Source organism: Pristiophorus japonicus, unplaced genomic scaffold (assembly GCF_044704955.1).
Source record: "Pristiophorus japonicus isolate sPriJap1 unplaced genomic scaffold, sPriJap1.hap1 HAP1_SCAFFOLD_904, whole genome shotgun sequence".
Lineage (NCBI taxonomy): Eukaryota > Metazoa > Chordata > Chondrichthyes > Pristiophoridae > Pristiophorus > Pristiophorus japonicus.
This window is the reverse complement of record NW_027254829.1, coordinates 132,802-151,994: the sequence shown is the minus strand read 5'-3', so window position 1 is coordinate 151,994 and position 19,193 is coordinate 132,802. Positions and strand designations below refer to the sequence as shown.

Here is a 19,193-nt window from a genome sequence, read left to right as displayed (position 1 = left end):
AAATTTTACTGGTCCCTGTTGCACCTGTGCGGAACAGAAGCAGTACACCCCAAGTTCATTATGGCTGTCCAGACCTATGTGCGCTTTAATTTCCTGTCCCAGACGATCAGCGTGGCCTGGGTGCACCCCCAGCGCAAGCCTGCCACTGCGTTGAGCTTGCATCGGCAAACGGAGGATGAATGTAGAGCACAGCTGTAGGTTACAGCTGCACTTCTGGTCACCAGCCTCAGAGCCTTCTGGCTGCTGGAGAGCAGCAGCCAGAAGCCCCCAGTAAGTCATAAATTTTCAAAAATTTAGCTGCTCGTGACAGATATTTGTGTCTTTCACATGCACGCTTCTTCAATCACTATGAAGACGAACTGAGCAATTACTAGTTGAGGCAAGGTTTGATACACATAGCCAAGCTGCTTTATTTTACACTGAGTGATCATACAGACCAACAGTTATGATTAGATAGCACAGGTAATGTGTACAACTTACCTTCATGTAATGATACAAAATAAAGAACATGCCACGTATTCCTACTTAACCTAAACAAGATGAGAGCTCATTTTAGCTCAGCCGTATACCAAGGTTCCCCTGTAGTGACATAGTTATAAAACACAAAATATGACGAGCAGCATGATTTTGGTATCTTCTTATTCTCGTTTCATTATTTTTGATAGTTCATAAACTTTAATTGAATTGAACAGCGAGAAACAAAATGGTGACAATAACTCAGTACAGGCAACATAAATGGAACATACTGTGAGCAATACCATAAGAGATCTACTAATTACTAATAGCTATAATTATTTCCCTCCAAAGTTAATGAAATGGGGGAAAATTTTGAGATCATCTATATGAGGGATGACATGACTGGCAAATAGCACTTTAGGCACCCAACATCAAGTACTTCCTGGTCAGGTAACATTCCTCTATTCTGTCCCAACTTCCTGAACTTCAACCTCAATCGCACTATACCAGAGAGAACTATGTCACACATTTGGCCTCCGAGTCAGATTACTAACTTATGCCAAGTGTGATTACTTTTGTGCTCTGGATCCGCAGCCAGCAGAAATTGTGTTTGGGGGGGATGGGGACGAAAGAAAAAAAAAAGAGATTCAGAAAAAGAGGGAAACAGAGGACAGGAGAAAATAGGGAGGGAGAAAAAAAAAAGATTCAGAAAAAGAGAAACAAAGGAAAGGGGTAAATAGGAAGACAGGTACATATGCACACACAGACAGAACTTTCATCCAGCTACACTAAATTCAAATCCAGATCCTAATGCTGAAAGTGTGCTAACTTCACTGTGCTGGTTTAGTCCCACAGTTTATCCTCATAGTTCTAACGTTTTTCCTTAAAAAGGGCTAACAGTGAAATTCTGTTCTTGGAAGTTTCTCAAATCATTTTGTAGGGCTTGAACTGCATGTTTGAGAAATTACATTATAGCCACCAGATTTTTATGCGATTGACCCTTGAGTGTGCTACTCAGATTCTAGATCAATAACTTAGGAGTTAGAACTTGTTTATGTACCTTTGCCTTCTGAAACAGGACAGATGTACATTCATTATCTTCACTGGTGACACCAACATCACAATAACACCGAAGTACACCAGTGATGAGGTCTGCGCAGCGCACTTGGCATTCTGGAGGAACCACCTGAAAACAGTAAGTAGAATACAGGCATTAACAGTGGTATGGAGCCTTTAACTGTAGATTAACACAGCAGAGATATCCATAGTACCAAAGTCTCCACTCACTCTTGATGGATAGGATTTCTGCTTGGATTATACAAGCTAATTCAATCATAAAATGTTCTCCCGTGATCTATTTTTAATGCTTAGCATATTGAAGAGGGTCAATTGACTGCTGTCACAATTCACACTTAGTTAACAATTTAAAAATCCAAGTTTGTGTACTGTACTTTTTCTTCTCCTTCCAAACTTTCCCCATTTAACCTTCTCTTCATTCTATCTGCAATAGTTTTACAGGCAGTGGCAGCTCCTCGTACCTTTCCTAAGTGGCCATACTTCATTTTGCATCTCAGTCAGCATGGCTTAGTACCAGAACACCCATGCACTGATGTTTGTATCTTGTCTAGTTTACACTGATGTGCTAGATACTAACAGTAAATGAGTGATGGAAGAAAAAATTTCGAAACAGATTTTTTTATAACCTGCATTTTATAGAAATCTTGATCTAATATACAATTTTCTTTTTAGAAGTAGCTTTGGATTTGTTAAACTTAGCTGCAAAATTAACAAACTCTTGTTTGCTTGGCGGTCAAGACCCACCATCTTCCTTGTCAGGCTGTTAAGATTGCACAACATTTACATAGTTTGCAGGAAAAAAAATCCTCTTAAAACAGACCATGTTTCACTTGGTTCAAGTTCCAAATTTTCAGAAATACCTGACATTGTGCTAAGTCGTGCCTAACATTGGCTAGGTCCTTTCCTTAAATTAGAGGATTGTGAGACTGTGGGAGATAATGCCAAACAGTTTACCATAGGGTTCGTAACTTGACCAAGATGCAAATGTGGTGGCACTCGCCCCTGAGTCAGTAGGTGCCGAGTCCAAGTTCTACTCCAGAGACTTGAGCACATAATCTAGGCTGACACTTCAGTGCAGTACTGAGGGAGTGCTGCAGTCAGAAGTGCCCTCTTTCAGATGAGACGTTAAACTGAGGCTCTGTCTGCCCTCTCAGGCAGAGGTAAAAGATCCCATGACATTATTTGAAGGAGGACAATTCTTCTGGTGTCCTGGCCAACATTTATCTCTCAACCACCATTGCTAAAACAGATTACCAGTCATTTATCTCATTGCTGTTTGTGGGACATTGGTGTGTGCAAATTGGCTGCCGCGTTTCTCCACATCACAACAGTGCCGACACTCAAAAGTACTTCATTAGCTGTAAAGTGCTTAGGGTTGTTCTGAGCTCATGAAATAGACTACATAAATGCAATTTTGTTCTTTCTTTGCATCCAATAGATGCTTCAAGTCTCATGCAAGGTGAGGAAAAATATCTTCCACAGTAAAGTTACATTATATTATTGCATACACTTACCACAGTAGAATGCAGACATTCCACCAATGCTAACAGATATTCCTCCAGTTTTTCTTTCAAAACACGTTTGACACTTATTCTAGATGACATGGGTTCCTTTTCTCTAACCGATACTACAGTGCTACTATAGTTTGGAGTTTCATCAAATGTTGTTTGTAGGAAAAGATGTTCGGTTTCCGAGAAGACTGTGTCATCTTTGTACTCTTGAGCTGGGCTCTCTCCTGCCAGTGCACTTGGACAAGATAGGAACATTAGCTGTTTATTAAAAGTTTGCAATGATAGGATTGAAATCATTAAAACCGTGCAGAGATACTAGCCTCCGCTGGCACAGTGATTGAACCCAGTACTCTGAAGAACTAAAGAGACATTTCCCTTTCTTCTTGTTTCCCTATTTTATTCCCCTTCTTTCCACTCTCATTGACTATGATTTAATATAGATATTCTGTTTTCCGGCTTCTGTGATTTTTTCCTCCCCCAAGAGTCTTGTTTCTGTTTGAGAATCCAGATTTCTCCAAACACAATGCTTATACTCATTTCCCTCTCCTTCCCTGAAGATGTTTCCTTATGCTGGGGCACTGGTCATCCTCTGATACCTTGCTCAAGTAACCATTTTCTACATGTGTCAAGCCCAGACAGTGAATGAGGAGAATCACAGCGGAGCCAGATCCTGTCCTCACTTGATTAGTACGCAGAACGCATTTATTGGAAAAGACATGATGGATAGGGCAAGGACAGCTCAAAGAAGTTTTAACCTATATGTTAATGAAAGGCTGCAGCACAGATGAAGTATTAATGGACAAAATCTGTGGGGGAACATGTGCCTGAATTCCCCATATGCTGCAAATTTACCCAGTGGCGTTTAACAGGCCCAGGTCAAGCTGGTGAGTAGCTGTATCTGAGCAGATTTTGAGAGATAATGGGGCAGGCAGGTTGGGGGGCTCCGTGGCAGTCGGCAGGGCCTGATTTAAATGGGAAGTCTCCGTTTCCCACCCGCAGTCAGCCAGATTGAGAGGCTGGCTCTGGGCGAGTATTGCCTGCAGCACATGGCCACACAGGGGAGGGAGCAAGGGATTGAGGAATTGCATGGGGGCCGGGGTTGGCCTGAAACAGTTTGCAGATGTGGGAGGGGAGGTGGGGCGAGGGGGAAAGAGAGGTCTGAAAAGATTGTGATTGCGGGCTAGGACCTGCACAGAGGAAGCGGGATCCACAACATCGCTGGCCAGCCGGAGGTGTGTATGTGGGGGGTTGGAATCCGGACCATCGTGGGCCTTAATTGCAGGGTCTTGGGTGTGAGCCCTACATTGGGCAGCTTTACTTGTCACAAAACTGAGCTGCGTGAAAGGAAAACTTGAGCACTGCCAAATATCTAGTCTGGCCCCATTCTTTGTTTTCATTCCCTCTACGTGGGACACAACAGATTATTTGTTTAATTTGGCTTCATTTTTTGCTGGCCCTCTCAGAAGCCATAATCCTTTCTAATAACAAACTGCTATATATAATTACACATGAGTAACTACCTATATATGTTGATAGTTGATCATGTAATGTTTGGAAGATAACAAATCTGGGTTCGTTAACCTCTGATACATTGTGAACGTCCCTTACCTGCTTTGATTCTCCCTGAGCTCCTTATCTTCTCCAATATCCTGAGAATCCCTTATCTTCTTTGATGCCCTCTACATTCTCGGATACCCTCCAAGTGTCCCTTACCCACTGAAACACCCTCTGAAAGTCCCGTACCTGCTTTGATAGCCACGTAGAGCCTTTATGCCCCCTTGAAACTCCTTGACAAACCCTTTGATTCCTTTACATTCAGTGAGATCCCCTTGCCCTACCGGATCGTCACTAAGAAGCCCTTAGCCACCCTCTCAGAAGCCATTATCATCTTCGATACACAAGTGCTATGCAATTACACATGTGTAACTAAGTGGAAGATCAAGTGTTTGTTCAGCCGAAAGGTCATCGATCTGAAATGTGAACTCTATTTCTCTATCCACAGATGCTGTCTGACCTGAATATTTCTAGCATTTTTTGTTTTTATTGTAGGAAAGACACGGAGTTCGAGGGACAGGGGGAATTAAAGATGGAGACTGACAGAGAGGGAGAAATCTGAGACATAAGTAGAATAGGGGGATGCGTGTGAAAGGTGCCTGGACATCCAGGGAGACTGAAACTGGGGGATGACTGAAATGTGCTAAATAGCATAGTAGGGTGAGAGGGAAGAGTAGGACCGGTCTCAGAATGGGAGTATAGGAGATTGAAGTAAAAATGTCAGATTACAGTGTGCCTGTGGTGCATTTTCATGCAAGATATTGAAGTTAGAAATTGTAGCTCTGCCACTGTACAATTCTTTATTCCAAAAGGTAACTCGGCTGGTCGATGTGTAATGTGCCGTCACCTTAATTAGTGTGATAGTTAAACGTCACATGAGGCCAAAATCTATTTGTTCAAGAGTCTATAAGTAAAGTCAGTAGGGATGTGATCTAATTGTTCCAGTTGGAGTTTACTTACATTATAAGTAACCCGCTGTTTTAACTTTGTTAACTAACTATTGAGAGTCCGAATAGCTCTTTACAGCACCGAGACCACTGCAATCGTGGGCCGGCCAGGACCAGCGTGAAAAAAATTTGGCAGCCTCGTAAGGGAGCAGGGGGTGGCCCGAGGGGGTGATCGGAGGCCTTGTGGGGGTGTCTCCGATCACGGAGGGTAGGTTAGGTATAGAGCCTGGATTCAGGAGGTTAGCATAAATGCACTTACCTCCTAGATGCAGTAGTCCTCGCCTAGCTGCAGCTGGAGAGTTTTACGACGTGTGCATAACTTGACCAGGTACAGTTAAACACAAAATGTTTAAATAGACCAGTCACCTCCCGGCAGCGGGTTGACTGCCCGGCCCCATTAAAACCGAAAGTGGGAGGGCTAGATGCGGTTTCAGGTCGGCAATCACATTTTTAACACTTTAACTAACCCCATGCTCCCAACCCACCCGTTTCTTTTTTAGGTTAAAATTCCCGCCATTAATTTTGTCTGATGTACTGCAGGAGGCCTACAGTTCTCCTTCTTACAAAGAGAAAGTCCTTAGCCTTTCAAGATCATTTCTGACGTCACTACATACTGTATCACCTTTGTTCGTCATAAGACCAACTCCACTATTATTAATTTCAACATCAAATCTAAAATTCATATTTTCTATTCATAGCTGTAGTGGGAATTACCTTGTGTCTATTCAGCATTTCTTTCCTCCTCTCTTCCTCCCCCCAAGGCCTTGTAGCATAAAGCTATTTATACGATTGTGGCACACTGTGAAATCAATATTAACTAGTAATGTCAAGCCATTTTAAATTCTTGCTGCAGTTTTTTAGCAGACTTTCAAGGAACTTGCACTTACATAAAAAATGTCTGCAGTGTTTCAAATCGTTCTAAGCTCAAGAAATAGTTTGGAATACAAAGTGCTACAGTAGAAAATTCCTAGGTGAGGCAGGGTTACAACTTAAGACATACATTTCAGCTCCTTAAAATGGTCCTCACTGATCTAATATTCGTTCAGTTTACCTCTCTGCAGAAGGCGACTGAAAGAAATCCATTCCTGTTCGACAGTCCTTCAGCGTCAAAACGACCAATATTTGAGAAACAAGTTGATTTGGAAAATCTCTATTTAAAAAAGTGTAGTGAAATAAACACGCTATTTAGCACCAGCAAACAAAGAATAAGGCATGTTATTTTACTAGCCTGACTGTTAGATCAAACCAGAAAAAGTAACCACCCAGCTGCAAGCCATTTCTGATTAGACATGTTCTTAAAGCACACTGATATTTTCATCATTTGACAAGTTACTTTATTCAGAGTTTATTCATGCTGTCACAAGATGGCAGTTTTTCCATAAATTAAAAATTTGAAATCCAGTAGTTCAGTGCCAGAAATGCAAGTGACATGAGTTGCCATTCCAAAGCACCAGGAAGTGGGTTAGAATCATCGAATTATAGAGCACAAAAGAAAGCTATTTGACCCAACATGTCGGTGCCGGCTGTTTGAAAGAACTATCCGATGCTCTTTCTCCATATCCCTGCAAATGTTTCCACTTCCAATTTATCCAATTCCTTTTGAAAGTTACCATTAACAACGGTGTCAAATAAGGATTACAACACAAAGCACCTCAGAAGTAGCTCTATTTCATTTCTAAAGCATGATACTTTGCATTGTGGGAAGATCAGACTTTACATGAACAAATATGGAGTTTGCTGGCCTACTTCTTTTGTTGCTATAGAAAGGGAGAGAAAGATACACTGGGAAATTAAGCTGGGAAAGAGAGAAACACAGACGGGAAAGAAGACACACTCAAACAGAAAGGGAGGTAGAGAGAGAGAGAGAGAGAGAGAGAGGGGAGAGAATGAGAGGGGGAGAAAAATAAAAAAAGAGACAGAAGAAAGAGAGACAGATTAATATCTTGAGTTAGAGGGTGCATGAAAGCTTTTGTGAGTCAGTTGAATAAAATACATTTAAGGGAACTACTGAATCAGCTGGTTCTGGATTTGTCAGGGTTGACATTGTGCGTGAGCCATGAGCAAACGTGGGCTTAAAAATATAATGTTGCTGCAGAGCTTCAAGACTTTGCTCAAACAAAATTAGGCCTGCTAACATCTCATTTATTCCAAAAGCCAGCATGTTCAGCTTTTCAAAGTAACTTTCCTTAGGCATAAACCACTTCATTTACTACATATAGTTTATCATTAAGGTAGTAGCTATATTTAATTATGATAAATACATGTTTATTTTGGTGAATTTGTGTTCAAAAATGTTAGTATTAAGAAATGGAACATTTTCTATTCTTTACTCTTATACCTTTGAGCACTACCAAATCAAGTACATGATCATTCTACTCAGCTAAATAAAGGATTATTAAACAGAATTTTTCATGCTGCCTTAATCGTAGTCAGGAGTCATCGAAGACTGGAAAATTCAGTGTCCAATTATTAATGATGAATAGTTAACAAACAGCAACTTGCGGCTCAAGTTTCCAGGATTAATATACCAACCTGCAGACAACGGATGGAAGCTCTGCATTTTCTTCAATGTCCTCCTCTGGTCGGTATGCCAATAACCATCTCATTATCGCTTCTCGGAGAATCTGTGGTCTGTCACCCGTAGATATCAGATAATGCTCAGCAATACTTTCCATTTGTTCTGGTAAAGTGCATTTCGCCAATGCTTGCGAGAGACATTTAGCTGCAGAACTGGAGAATAATTTTAAACAGCTAGATGTTAATTATTTATAAAATGAAAAGTCTAATGTCTAGAGCATTTAATAACTGACCATATTTCAAATTATCATACATGCAAATATCCATTACTTAACCACTATTAAATTAATCATGTTAATTTATTCAAATACTCAAGTAGGAAAAATTACCAATCAAAAAACAATAATCCAAACAAAACCAAAGTTAACAATCATTAACCACCAATTATTGCAAATAAACCAATTAAACCATTCTTCCCTGTGATGTCTTTAAGCTGCCATGTTTTTATTTCTCTGCAACTAGTTGGACTACATATGTACCTAAAAAATACAAGTTATATAACAGAAAACAAAGTTAGAATCTTTAAGTTTTATTGAGGGAAAATTATCGATCGGGGGAAAATTATCGATCGGGGGAAAATTATCGATCGGGGGAAAATTATCGATCGGGGGAAAATTAGCGATCGGAGGAAAATTAGCGATCGGGGGAAAATTAGCGATCGGAGGCCTCTGGCGAGCAGAAAATCTATGAATTTACCTGGTGGTCCGGGAAGTTCAGAGATTCACGCTCCTGGGCCTCTTCGGGTATCCACGGGTAGAGGCTCACGTATCCCAAGCGCCCCTGGAACACGTGGGCTTGCCCAACCAGTAAAAGGGAATTCCCATTTATACTTGTGCAGTTTCTGTTTGTACAGAACTCCCGTAAGTATGAATGGGGATCACTTAAAAAATAAATGAACACATGAAATACATTTTTTTTAAAAACATTACATATTTAAAATGAATTAAAATGCCATTTAATTAAAGATTTTAAACAAAAATTAATTTTTTTTTAATGTTTTAACGGAGCTAAAAATAAACTTGCCTTATTGTACAGCGTTTTTAATGTATAAATGAGTGATAACATTTTACTTTTCAATTTTTTAAAACTTACACTGGTAAAAGCAAGCCTTACTAGACGTAGGAATTTCAAGGGCATTCGCTGGGCAGAGGTTGGGCAAATAGCCCAACTCTCTGCCTGCGGAGGTCCATTTCTTTCAGATTTGTACGATTTGTCAAGAGGATTCTTGACAGATTGCAAGTTCAGCGCATGCACAGTGCATGCCTAAACCCAGAACTTGCGGGGTCCCTTTGGGCACATACATGCGCACCTCATAGTCAAATAGAGGCCGCAAATGCAGCCCCATTCTCTACCTATATCTCTAGATCCACTACAATGTGATGCAGTCCTGACAAAGAGTGTCAATTACAACTTCGTGCTGCAAGTTGAGCACAAGTCAGACACCGTGAGAAATATAAACTGCAGTAAGAAAAAACACATACACAGATGTAAATCAAAGCAAGAAATAATGGACTGCATAGCCAGAAGTGTTGCTACAGCAAGAGTGACTCGATCAGGCTCGGGAATTAACTACTTTTCCCCTAGGAATACATATTTTAGCACCTTTTAGCTGTCTTGGACAATACGACTGACTCACCGCAGACCCGGGGTCAAATCCAGGACTTTCTTGGTCTATATGGATAATTTTTATGGTGCGTAATCAATTTACCCAGCAAGCAAGCAAGCATATCTGGCCAATTCTAGTGTTTAGCACAAGTAACAGTTTGGGTGCAGCATGCCCATCTGTTCTCAGGGAAAGGGAAAATATTGAAGTGTTAATGTGTTGGGAGATTTTTTTTAAATCATCGCCTTGAACTTTCACAAAAGCTTGACTCACCTGGATGGTTTGCACGAGGATCCTGAAAAGATTTTCCAGAAATCTTTGTCTGGGACTGTCAGGTTTCCATGAAGAATCGCCTCCAGCAGCCCAAAGCTTTCAGCTTCAGTCTGCTGTGAGCTGATGCTCCGAAGTGTGATGGCCCAGATCTTGGCCCAGAGCTTCTGCAGGTCTAATCTCTGTGCAGCGTTCAGGGCCGACATCAGTCTCTGGCACACTGCAATCTCAGTGAGGCAGCAAAGCACATAAGGAATTCGCTCTCCGCGTCTCTGCTGAGACAGGATCTGATGCAATATGGTCAGAATGGGAACAAGCTCGTAGAGAGGTACACTCGATGGATACTTTGCAACCAGAACTGTAGTAATTTGTAACCTTAGAAACAAAATCAAAAGTCTGCCGTCATTTACAATACACTTCAATATTCTTTAGAATTTAAAATTTCATTAACACATTCCAACATTAAAAAACAAACTGAACTGACATTTAAATTAAAATGATCTTTAAAAAGTCAAGTCTGTGTTCATGTCTGTATCCAACTACAAACTACTAATGAGATTTTTTAATACCAACTAGTGTAATTCCTGTAGCTCATGGGTAAGAAAATAGAAAGAGAAATTGATGTGGCTCCTTCAGTATAAAATTACATCATATATTACATATATCATCATCATAGGCAGTCCCTTGGAATCGAGGAAGATTTGCTTCCATTCTTAAAATGAGTTCTTAGGTGGCTGAACAGTCCCATTCGAGAACCACAGTCTCTGTCACAGGGGGGACAGATAGTTGTTTAGGGAAGGGGTGGGTGGGACTGGTTTGCCGCACGCTCTTTCCGCTGCCTGTGCTTGATTTCTGCATGCTCTCGGCGATGAGACTCGAGGTGCTCAGCGCCCTCCCGGATGCACTTCCTCCACTTAGGGCGGTCTTTGGCCAGGGACTTCCAGGTGTCAGTGGGGATGTTGCACTTTATCAGGGAGGCTTTGAGGGTGTCCTTGTAACGTTTCCTCTGCCCACCTTTGGCTCGTTTGCCATAAAGGAGTTCTGAGTAGAGCGTTTGCTTTGGGAATCTCGTGTCTGGCATGTGAACAATGTGGCCTGCCCGGCAGAGTTGATCAAGTGTGGTCAGTGCTTCAATGCTGGGAATGTTGGCCTGGTCGAGGACGCTAATGTTGGTCTGCCTGTCCTCCCAGGGATTTGTAGGATCTTGTAGAGACATTGTTGGTGGTATTTCTCCAGCGATATAAATGTTTCTTTCTCCTCCTTTATCTTTGATTTTGTCACTTTTCTCCTTCTATTTCTCATGTTCTCTATCATTTGTTGTTTCTTTTCTCTCCCTCACGTTTTCCCTTTTTGTCTCTTCAACAGATTTCCTTTCACTCTTGGAGCTGTTGCCCGACGAGCAGCAGAGAGGATGAGGGAATCAGATGGGTAGGTTGCTCAATCAGGCAGGGAGAGGTACAGAGTGGGGTGGGGTGGGGGAGGCTGTTAATATATATTAGATAGATGCTGGCCCAATTTTTTGACTGCATAACTGTCTCATAGGACACTCTTCATTAGAACGTAAGAATTAGGAGCAGGAGTAGGCCATGTGGCCCCTGGAGCCTGCATCGCCATTCGATGAGATCATGGCTGATCTTCTAACTCACCTCCACTTTCCTGCACTATCCCCACATCTCTTGATTCCCTTAGTTTTCAAAAATCTATTGATCTCTGTCTCGAATATACTCAAAGACTGAGCATCCACAACCCTCTGGGGTAGAGAATTCCAAAGATTCACCACCCTCTGAGTGAAGAAATTTCTCCTCATCTCAGTCTAAAATTGCCGACCGCTTATTCTGAGACTGTGACCCCTGGTTCTAGACTCCCCAGCCAGGGGAAACATCCTCCCTGCATCTACCCTATCAACCCCTGAAAGAATTTTGTATGTTTCAATGAGATCGCCTCTTCTAAACTCCAGAGAATTTAGGCCTCATCTAAACATTCTCTCTTCATAGGACAATCACCCCATCCCAGGAATAAGTCTGGTGAATCTTCGTTGCACTACCTCTATGGCAAGTATATCCTTCCTTAGGTAAGGAGACCAAAACGATACACAATACTCCAGATGTGGTTGCACCAGGGCCCTATATAGTTGCAGTAAGATATATTGGGGGCGAAATTGCCCCTTTCTTGAAGGCCCGTGGCCGTCTGCAAGCGGCGGCCACGAGCCAGTGCGGAATGGCTGCTGAGTCTCCATGGAAGGGCCGCCATTTAAAAAATTGTCCTTCAAGTTTGGAGTGGTGTAGGAGACCGCTCCGCCTGTTTTCCTGCCGCACGTGCAGGCGCCGACCCCTTCCCAAAATTGCCCCGCGGGAAATTGGCCCTTTCCCGGAATTGCCCTGCTGCCGGTTGGTGCCACTAATTCCATGTTATTTTTTGTTGTCAGCCGACTACCAGGTCGGGCCACCAATTATGGCTGTGGGTTCAGTCGGGCCGCCAACAGTCAGCCTGGCACCCCCTCTTAGGTGCCAGGCTGCTGGCCCAGCCAAGACCCTCCCTGGTGGCCCAGTGTTTGCCACTAAAGTGGCCGCAGAGTTCGCAGAGCACAGTGCTGATGACTTTGAGCGTCAGCTACTCCGCCCCGCTAGTAACGGCCACTCTGACCCGCCCCCGCCCCGATGATGAGGCCACTTTCATCCCGCTCAAAAAAAAAGCACAAAGTGCTGAATTTCTCCAGTTTGGCTGCCCCATGCTTTGGAGCGATAGTGGCCAATTTCGGCCCCCTTTACTCATATACTCAAATCCTCTTGTAATAAAGGCCAACATATCATTTGCTTTCTTAATTACTTGCTGTACCTGCATGTTAACTTTCAGTGATTCGTGTACAAGGACTGCCAGGTCCCTCTGTGCACCAACATTTCCCAATCTCTCACCGTTGAAAAAATACTCTATTTTTCCTACCAAAGTGCAAAACTTCACATTTCTCCACTTTATATTCCATTTGCCATGTTCTTGCCCACTCACTTAGCCTGTTTATATCCCCTTGTAGTCTCTGCATCCTCCTCACAACTTACATTCCCACTTACCTAGCTTTGTATCATCAGCAAACTTGGATATATTACAGTTGGTCCCCTCATCCAAATCATTGATACTGATTTTACCATTGTATGCTCCTTATTGTATTATTTACAATGTAATTTGAATTTTTTTTCCGCCTGCAGCGTGCCTATTTTGGCTGCCCCTCCAGACCAGAATCTTTGACCTTTTTTACACTTCCTTCTCCCACTTTTCTTCTCTTTCCCTCCCTGGTCAATATCTACGGTGTTCTAAGACTGTTGTGAAGCGCCTTGGGACGTTTTACGACTTTGAAGGCGCTATATAAATAAAAGTTATTATTATATAGAAACATAGAAAATATGAAACCAATTCATTTCTATCTGCGCTATTAATTCATCTATTTTGTCACGAATGTTTCGCACATTCAGATATAGTTCCTTTTACTTTGATGGTTTTCTATTTTTCCCTGATGTCACCTTAGTCACTGATGCCCTATAATCTTTGTTACTTTCTGTCCCTTACTGAACCACTGTTTATTTTTACCAAAAACTCTGCTCTAGAGCCTTGACATTTCTCTTGCTGCTTTTAAATTTACTCTTTCCTGAATCCCCCCCCCCCCCCCGCCTCCCCATTAGTTTAAAGCCTTGTCTACTGCCGTAGTTATTCGATTCGTCAGGACACTGGTTCCAGCCCGGTTTAAGTGGAGCCCGTCCCAACGGAACAGCTCCCTCTTTCCCCAGTACTGGTGCCAGTGCCTCACAAAGCAAAACCACTGCCTCCCACACCACTCTGAGTATTAAACAACTAAAACAAGGAAGGGTGAAGAGAAAGGATATCTCAGTCTGGATAATGCTCTGCTAGAGTAGAAAGGACAAAAGTGGAGAAGAGGAAGAAAAAGAACTACAAACTTCAATTTGTACAAGGAGAACCACTACCACAGAGATGGGCAGCATTTCATAGCTTAAAATATTCCAAACTCTGTAGTCTTTATTAACTTCAATAGGCCCACCAAACTGAATAGAAAATTTCCAACCTAACCTAGCCATCTTTATTGACCTTCACACACTCCACACCCCCAAAAGGAAGTTTCAAAGGAATTTTGATGGTGATGTGGAACGGTCTACTATCCTGGGTAAGGTGGACTGTGGATGTAGATGAAAAATGGGAAGAAGTGTAAAGCATAGGGCAATTAACATCATCAGTATTAGGCACATTTCTAGTTTTAATAGTAAACATACCACGGTATCATATCAAAATCATTCTGCGATTTTTGCAGACCATCTCGTACCACTTCCCATCCCAATTCAACACGTCTACGTTTGCTCGGCGTCCCCTGATGGGAGGTGCGTTGCGGCGAATCTATATCTGTTACTGACGACACAAACATTATGGAGTCTTGACCAAACAACTGAAAGCAAAAAAGAAAATAAACATTCCACCGAAAAATGTTTTCTGCTTCCTTCAATGTATTCTTGAACATCTGTTCAACTTGTTGCAAAAACACATAAATAGTTTACATACAACCAGAGATCTACTGAAGCCATTATCATTAATCAACACCTCACCTCCCAAGTTAGAAGTTAATTTATTAGAGGAATTGTCAGGAATCCAAACCAATCAGATTTTCATTTCTACTTTACCTGATGACAGATATCAGCAGCCAGATCAACAAGGTTCTCCTTGACAGCAACATGGCGCATTCCTGCGGAGTACTTTCCTCTGCTTCCTATGTGACTCACTTCACTGACAATTGTTTCATAAAGACTATAAAGCAGGTTGTGCCATTTCAACCAGTCAACTGCGAAAGCACCTATTGTACACAAACACAAAATATATATTTGAATATAGTTTTTATACAATTACATTGCACACATACATTATATATTTTTAACAAACAAACTATATTCACATAACTATTGGAGAAGATCTAGAACAGCTTCAGCGTGTTAATATAAGTTTGTACTAGCTCTCTGTGTTCTCCAGAAATCAGTCGAGTTACTGATTGTATAACACATTTCCACATTGTTTGACAGACTGTGACTCAGACACATTAATTGACCCTCAGCTGGTGAAATAAAAATGCATATTTCTGTACCTTGCAGAGACAGCTCACAAAAACCATAATCAATGATGTATGTGTGTACTGTTACTAGTAATAAAGAATTTAAATCAATAAACTAATGGAGACAAAAATATGTTTTTACACACTATTTGTAACTTGTGCACAAGTACAGTATAAACAAAACATGCAGCCCATGAGATTATAAAAGGTAACTGAAGACTTCCATCAGTCTACCTCTGTACCTTTTTCCTGAGTTTTGGCCCCTCTTGGGTGATGGGCTCGAAGCTGCAGTCGAAAGAATTCAATGATTTCTTCCTTTAGGGAATCCTGGGGACGCTTCTGAGTCCAAATGCACAACAGTGTTGAGAAGACCTCCTCTCCCAGTTTGCATACACGAATACGACTATTCATTACGCACATGTTGAGGAAGACATTCAGAGCTGACATGATGTGCTCAATGACAGCGAAGACTTGTTCGTGTCTACATTACAGAAACATGAATGAAAACATGCTTACATTTTATTAAAGCTGCCTTCACCTAGTCAGTGAAAAATCGTTAGGGGGAGAAATTGCATAGCGTCCCGTTTGGGGGGGTAACTTTTGCGGTAGCGCAAATGTATCACTGGGCGCTACTCGACAGTTTCCGACCCAAACTTCCGGTTTAGCACTCCAGGAAGGAAGTGGAGCACTACATCAAGCGCTACCGCTAAAGCCAGCAAGAGGGGCAGTAGCGGTGCTGTATTGCCCAATGTTGAGGGCAGCACTGCCAGGAACGAAGGTTCCTTTCCTCCCTTAAAGGGAAGGGCCATTGCTGCAGGCTCTGCATTGAAACGAGGTACCTCGTTGCCGATGGCAGCCGCAATCCAGTACGATCAACCCCAAGCACTCGAGCAGAGTGCAGCGCTCATCGAACGCGGCTAAAGAAAATGCTTAAAAATGAAAGTTAGGCATTATGAGAATTTTTTTTTCACATAACCATCATCCCCTTTAAATACCGCTCCCCAAGCGCCCAGCCTCCCGAACAATCCCGCCTGCAGTTGTCGGTGTTGTTGCCCGGCGATGCTGCAGGGGATGGAACCGATGTTCGGGTCCAGGGCGCAATTGGGGTGATGCGCAGAATGATGACGCCCCAATCGCCGGGTGCAGGAGATCGTGTCGCATGGGGTTACCGCCGCTGCAAACCTCATTGGGAATTTTGCAGGTGTCGGTACTCTTGCCGCGTCTGGTCGCAAAGCCAGTAGCGCCCTGTTATCGCCTTCCCCCCGCTCCCCCGGGAAGCACTAACGTGAGCTGCAAAGGCACCGATTTTCTAGGCCTTAATGTCCATGACAAGGGGTTTTGGCTGACTGATGCCACACCTGGCCAGGTTTCTTCACGAGGGTAGGTTCGTATACTTCAACAATAATTTGTTACAGAAGACCATTTGCCTGAAAATGCAATATTGCACCAAATTCCCTATCAAAAAGTTCAATATCCGTTTGGTTAAATAGCCTCCCTCACTTCTGCCTTCAGTTGAAAGTGGTTCTGTCAAGGAACAGATTTATCCGCAGTCGGATTCAGGTGAATTTATAATGGGGAACAAAGAAATGGCAGACCAATTGAACAAATACTTTGGTTCTGTCTTCACGAAGGAACACACAAATACCTCCCGGAAGTACTAGGGGACCGAGGGTCTAGTGAGAAGGAGGAACTGAAGGATATCCTTATTAGGCGGGAAATTGTGTTAGGGAAATTGATGGGATTGAAGGCCGATAAATCCCCGGGGCCTGATAGTCTGCATCCCAGAGTACTTAAGAAAGTGGCCCCAGAAATAGTGGATGCATTGGTGATCATTTTTCAACAGTCCATCGACTCGAGATCAGTTCCTATGGACTGGAGGGGAGCTAATGTAACACCACTTTTAAAAAAAAAGGGAGGGAGAGAGAAAGCGGGTAATTATAGACCGGTTAGCCTGACATCAGTCGTAGGGAAAATGTTGGAATCAATTATTAAGGATGAAATAGCAGCGCATTGGAAAGCAGTGACAGGATCGGTTCAAATCAGCATGGATTTATGAAGGAGAAATCATATTTGACAAATCTTCTGGAATTTTTTGAGGATGTAACTAGTAGAGTGGACAAGGGAGAACCAGAAGATGTGGTGTATTTGGTATTTCAAAAGGCTTTTGACAAGGTCCCACACAAGAGATTGGTGTGCAAAATCAAAGCACATGGTACTGGGGATAATATATTGACAGACAGGAAGCAGAGAGTCGGGATAAACGGGTCCTTTTAAGAATGGCAGGCAGTGACTAGTGGAGTGCCGCAGGGGTCAGTGCTGGGACCCCAGCTTTTTACAATATACATCAATGATTTGGATGAAGGAATTGAGTGTAATATCTCCAAGTTTGCAGATGACACTAAACTGGGTGACGTTGTGAGCTGTGAGGGGGATGCTAGGAGGCTGCAGAGTGACTTGGACAGGTTAGGTGAGTGGGCAAATGCATGGCAGATGCAGTATAATGTGGATAAATGTGAGGTTATCCACTTTGGGGGCAAAAACACGAAGACAGATTATCTGAATGGCGGCAGATTAGGAAAAGGGGAGGTGCAATGAGACCTGGGTGTCATGGTTCGTCAGTCATTGAAAGTTGGCACACAGGTACAGCAGGCAGTGAAGGCGGCAAATGGTATGTTGGCCTTCATAGCTAGGGGATTTGAGTATCGGAGCAGGGAGGTCTTACTGCAGTTGTACAGGGCCTTGGTGAGGCCTCACCTGGAATAGTGTGTTCAGTTTTGCTCTCCTAATCTGAGGAAGGACGTTCTTGCTATTGAGGGAGTGCAGCGAAGGTTCACCAGACTGATTCCCAGGATGGCGGGACTGACATATGAGGAGAGACTGGATCAACTGGGCCTTTATACAGTGGAGTTTAGAAGCATGAGGGGGGATCTCATAGAAACATACAAGATTCTGATGGGACGGGACAGGTTAGATGCAGTTAGAATGTTCCCGATGTTGGGGAAGTCCAGAACCAGCAGACACAGTTTTAGGATAAGGGGTAGGCCAGTTAGGACTGAGATGAGGAGAAACTTCTTCACTCAGAGAGTTGTTAACCTGTGGAATTCCCTGTCACAGAGAGTTGTTGATGCCAATTAATTGGATATATTCAAGAGGGAGTTAGATATGGCACTTATGGCTAAGGGGATCAAGGGGTATGGAGAGAAAGCAGGAAAGGGGTACTGAGGGAATGATCAGCCATGATCTTATTGAATGGTGGTGCAGGCTCGAAGGGCCGAATGGCCTACGCCTGCACCTATTTTCTATGTTTCAAATCAGGTGTATTTCTTCAAGGTAGGGCTGGTCCTTCTGGGTTTCTTCCCATTTTTGGAAATAAAAGTTTCAAGATTTTTAGTACCTGTACTGTGATAACCACAATACATTTTTTAAATGATACATAAAGCAACCAAGAAGTCCAAATTCAGCTGAAAGTCACAGCATTGGGCATGAATATCAAGTCCAAAACTCGGTTTTTGAAAGACACTGAGACCTTCAAGTAAAAACTATAATGAAATCATTAAAATACATAAAGCACAATTCAATGGATAACTTTCATCATGTTATTTTGAAAGATGTAACTTTTGAATTATTTTACTTTGTTTCAACCTTTTATGGATAGTAGAAATTTATTGAGAAAAACAGACGTTGGAAAAAATGTCAGACAGCAATTTAAACGATTCGAAACCCAGTGGCTAGTTGCACAATCACAGGGTAACACACACTTGGTATAAAATTGTGTGTCACATGTTTGACAGTGAACATACTAATCACAGCATTACCTACAGGATTAACAGATATTGCTGGTATTTAAATGACTCATCAATGAAACATGTGCCCAGGTACCTCAAAAATATATAAAACAAGCACAATACCTTGCATTCTGCATTGCCTTTGCAAAGAAGGCAAACAGTTTGGACGTCAGGCCTTTAGTTTGGAAACAGCAGCCTCTGACAAGGGTATGAATTATTCTGGCCACAAGAACCCGATTCGTATCTCCAGATGGGTTCAGGTACATCTTGAAGTACAAGGTTGTTAAATCTGGAAGGCAGATGGAGATTGCTCAT

At 42.4% G+C, this 19,193-nt stretch overlaps 1 protein-coding gene across 1 annotated transcript in view; it reads right to left on the bottom strand.

Moving 5' to 3' along the window:
* LOC139257740 (serine-protein kinase ATM-like) overlaps positions 1–19,193 on the bottom strand; it is a 44,587-nt gene that overhangs the window by 3,298 nt on the left and 22,096 nt on the right. The window contains exons 6-14 of the mRNA XM_070874604.1: positions 19,002–19,167; positions 15,336–15,574; positions 14,672–14,841; positions 14,270–14,439; positions 9,999–10,370; positions 8,078–8,275; positions 6,597–6,695; positions 3,048–3,279; positions 1,517–1,642 (exon numbers count right to left, since the gene is read on the bottom strand). Of these exons, the coding sequence (XP_070730705.1) occupies positions 1,517–1,642; positions 3,048–3,279; positions 6,597–6,695; positions 8,078–8,275; positions 9,999–10,370; positions 14,270–14,439; positions 14,672–14,841; positions 15,336–15,574; positions 19,002–19,167 (1,772 nt within the window). The remainder of the gene's footprint in view (positions 1–1,516; positions 1,643–3,047; positions 3,280–6,596; positions 6,696–8,077; positions 8,276–9,998; positions 10,371–14,269; positions 14,440–14,671; positions 14,842–15,335; positions 15,575–19,001; positions 19,168–19,193) is intronic.